We start from the raw sequence: 4,317 nt of genomic DNA, 5'->3' as shown, positions 1-4,317 counted from the left end.
GATTTTGGAAGAATATATATATATATATATATATATATATATATATATATATATATATATATATATATATAGAATCCATGCTAAATATGGCACAATGCTAAATTAAACATTTTATCAGATTTTTTGGTGTTTTTTTTGGAAATTCTAACCATACGGATGTGTTCAACATGATCAATTTACTAGAAATTGACACTTGGATCATGCATTTTGGATGGAAAAAATGGTATTTAGAGCCTAAAAAATTTATGAAAATTATACGCCATTGATTTTTGAAGCCTTATAAAAACCTATCCATGAATTAGAATCAAATCCCCTAAGAACTAATTCCTATAAAAAAAACTATATAGATTATATATGTACGGTCAGAATGTCGTAAAAAACATAGGAAATTCGACAAAATAGTTTATTTATCATTGTGCCTTATTTACCATGGATCTTGTATCACACACACACCCACACCCCCCCCCCCACATATATATCTATATATATATATATATATATATATATATATATATATATATATATATATGCGTTGAACAAGGTTTGTTCTCTAAGGACTGGACTTTGAATTATGTTATTTCAGTCTCATAATATGAGTTTTTGAGTCATGAAATTTTAGTGCATTGTGAGCTTTTGTTTTTTGAAATTCTTAAAAAATTTGCTTATATGCGATCACATGATTCAAAACTCATTTTCTACTGCACAAATCTTGTAGATGATATTCATAAGGTCTGATTAAAAAAAAATCTAAAAAAAAGTAAAAAGAAGGTGATTTGTACTCAATAGTTTTGTGCCTACAATATCATTAAATATTAACTCTCTCTCCCTCTCTCTCTCTCTCTATATATATATATATATTGGTAAATGAAAACTTACAAAATGAGCACGATACTTAGTGAAACATGTGATTGGATTTTTGTATTTTTTTTTTAAATTCTAACTATACACGTGATCTATATGTTTGTTTTTATAGGAATCATTTTTTGAAGCATTTGATTGTGATGCATGGATAAGTTTTTATAAAGTTTCAAAAGTGAGTGGTCTACCATTTTTATAATTTTTTGAGGCTCTAAATAACATTTTTTCTATAAAAATGCATGATTCAAGTGTCAATTTTCTAGTAAATCATTAATGCTCAACACAGCTATGAGATCAGAATTTTGAAAAAAACACCGAAAATCCATTAGCATGTTTTATTTAATACCATTTCCATTTTGTAGGTTTTCATTTTTATATATATGTGTGCACGCATGCACATGCACATGGCTCAAAGTAGAAGAATTGTGACCATTCCTTCTTACTCTCCCTCTCTATCTCACACAAACACAAAGTTTAGAAGCAAGAAAAAATATCATAAGAAAAAAAAAACATTGCTTTGATACCAAAACTTTTTCAAATTAAATTTTTTTGCCTCCATGTGTATAGTAAGAAAATTAGGGTTCGAAGCACTGGTGGCAAAGCCACATTGAGGTCAGGGTGACCACGTGCCCACTCTTACTAAAAAACTGCCTAATAGGGGGGTTCAGGTCAGGGGTGGGCAGTCATGATCTTTTATGTGCCCCCTCTCCCACCCGACTCTCTCTCTCTACACAAAAATGTCCCCAACGAAGGGTTTTGGGGGCTGGTAAACGAGCTGAGCTTGGACTGCTCTAGCTTGACTAGTTAAGGCTACACCCCTGCACTTTGCAAGCCAATCACAAGCTGACTTGTATTCTAATTTAAAGTGTTTTTAAAAGCTTGATAATATAAAATATATGTTTAATGAACAAAACATATATTATATGTATTTTATGTATATAATATATAATATATAAACTGAGTCAAGCCACTCAAGCTTGCTATGTTCGTGCTCTGCTCATTTACCTAAATGCCCTAGCTAATAGCCTGGCTAGTTGAGTTCAATTTTTAAGTCGAGCCAAGCCAAGCCAAATGGCAAGCTGTTTATCTCGTTTTCAGTCCTAGAGTTTGTGTCCAGCCTAGTTCAGATTCTTGGCTCCGCTCCTGCAAAGCTCCCCCTCTGCTAGGAAGATAGGGAGAAAGGGATTGATCAAACACCCTTTGAGTGAGAGAGAGCTGGTGAAAGATAAAGAGAGAGCTGAAGATGGAGATTCGCTGGTGAAAAATAATCTGGAGACAGATAGCAGGGTGGCAGCTAGAATGAAATGCTTTGAAAGTGAGGGCTTGCTCTAATGCAAACTAAAAAAAAATGAACTTTTGATATGATTTTTTTTTTACCCTCTTAGGCGGAGACATTTTTCTTATCAAAAACTTTAGTTTTTAGAGAAACTTTTCTTTCAAGAATTTTCTCACTTTTTCTTTCCTAATTACATTTTTTCTACTGTTTTTTCGCTTCCAAACGTGTTCAGAATCAGAGATAAACCGAAATAAACAAAGAATAGTGAATGGCTGAACTGAATTGACTCGCAACAATAATTTGGGGGTGTAGTCACGTTCATAAAGACTGAACAGCTCTCTCTTTCTCTCTCTCTTTGCGTTTGCGCCCTCGCCCTCGCTCCTTTTCTCTCCCTTCCCTTGCTGCCCCCGCCCGGACGCAGAGAGAGAGAGAGAGAATGGCGTCGCCGGTGCCACCATCGTCGTCAAGGGCGGCGGAGGAGGAGGCCCTCCTCTTCCATTGGTGCTACCAGTGCGACAGGCGCGTCGCCGTCGAGCCCCACCAACCCGGCATCGTCTGTTGCGACTGCAAGAACGGCTTCGTCGAGTTCATTGGCGCCCCTCCCCCTCTCCCCGCCACCGCCACCGCCACCGTCGCCGGTGACGGCGGCAGCAACCGCATGGAGCCCTCGTTCAATCGCCAGTTCCTGCAAATCCTCCGCCTCTTCGCCCACGCGGCTCAGATTGGCCACCACCCACAAAGCCCAACACGCCCAAGAGACGATTCCCCTGCCGCCGCCGCCGCCGCTGGTGGCGGCGGCCGTGGCAGCGATGGTGAACTCCCTTGGTATGGGATCGTAGAATCGGATTCGGCTGACCCACCGGAAAACGACGATTTTCTGCGAATCGAACTCGATGATGGGTGGGAGGAAGCTACCTTCGAGGGGGACGAGGAAGAAGACAACGAGGAGGAAGAAGGCGACGAGCAGGCGTTGCCGGAGAACGAGGGGCAGAGAACCGGGAGCCGCGATGTCGTTAGGGTTCGGATTAGAGATCGGAGCTTGCAGTTCTCCGGCAGCGGCCGGATGATCGATTGGCAAGAGATCCTCAGAGGGTTGGAGGACAACAGCATCGAATTGAGGGTGGAGTTCCCCGGGAGAGACGGGGAACGTTACGTGGGGAACCCGGAGGATTATGTTGATGCAGCAGGGTATGAAGTGGTGCTGCAAAATCTGGCTGAGAACGATGGTGGCTCGAGGAAAGGGGCGCCCCCGGCTTCGCGGTTGGCAATTCTTGGCCTGCCAACCGTTGTCTTGGGCAAGGATGGGGAGAATCATATGTGTGCCATCTGCAAAGAAGGGGCATCTGCGGGTGAGAAGGGGAGAGCATTGCCCTGCAGCCATGTCTACCATGAAGAATGCATTCTTCCTTGGTTGAATTCAAAGAATTCCTGCCCTGTTTGTAGGTATGAGCTCCCTACAGATGATCCGGAGTATGAAGAGCATAGGAAGAGGGTGGGGAGTTCTTCTGTGGAAGATGGGTCTTTGAGTAGTGGGCGTTAGTGAATAAAATTGGTGGTGCTAGTAATGGTGATGGATGATGATGAGTATGATGTTTGTTGTCGTTAGTAATAACTGTGATCAATGTTGTATATAAATTTTTGTTCTAGTCTTCTTCTTTTGTTCCATTCTGTTTCATGTATTTGTTATCCTTTGATGCTTTTTCCTTTCTTTGCCTTTTGTTTCATGAATTTCATGAGAACTTAGAAAAACAAGTATTTGGTATGTTTAATATTCTCCTTTTTTTCTCATCCATTTATACTAATAACTTTCCAGCTTATGTGACCCCTTCTCGTTATTTCTTTTCTCCTTTCAAGTATGTTAATGAGTACGTTATAGGAGTTCAGTTCATGGGATTTGCTAACTTGAAGAAAGGAAAACATTGTTAGCTCATGGTGTAGTTGTCTTGTTTATCATACGCTATTACAACAAATGAAGTTGTGTTTGATGCTGCAATTCATTTCATTTTTTGTTTTCAAGGTCTCACGAGGATTGAATTTGTTACCACATTTTTGTGAATGATGTTTATAAATATCTTTATGATTTATTTTTCTGATTAATTCTCTTTGGTATATGCTAACCATTTTGATATATTCTCTCACTTTATTGACTGTGATCGCTTTCTAAAAATTTGCTGTTCTACCCA

The 4,317-nt window shown here is 39.8% G+C and overlaps 1 protein-coding gene across 1 annotated transcript; it reads left to right on the top strand.

The window, feature by feature from the left end:
• Positions 1-2,479: 2,479 nt before the first annotated feature.
• Positions 2,480-3,911, top strand: LOC149832804 (E3 ubiquitin-protein ligase CIP8-like). Its single transcript, XM_090014723.1, has one exon. The coding sequence runs from the start codon at positions 2,571-2,573 to the stop codon at positions 3,672-3,674; it is 1,104 nt and encodes a 367-aa protein (XP_089870849.1). The 5' UTR covers positions 2,480-2,570; the 3' UTR covers positions 3,675-3,911.
• Positions 3,912-4,317: the final 406 nt, after the last annotated feature.

This window comes from Nuphar pumila, chromosome 7 (genome assembly GCF_984573655.1).
Source record: "Nuphar pumila chromosome 7, dmNupPumi1.hap1.1, whole genome shotgun sequence".
Taxonomy (NCBI): Eukaryota; Viridiplantae; Streptophyta; class Magnoliopsida; order Nymphaeales; family Nymphaeaceae; genus Nuphar; species Nuphar pumila.
Note: the sequence above shows the minus strand (reverse complement) of the source record. Positions and strands in the feature narration are given on the sequence as shown.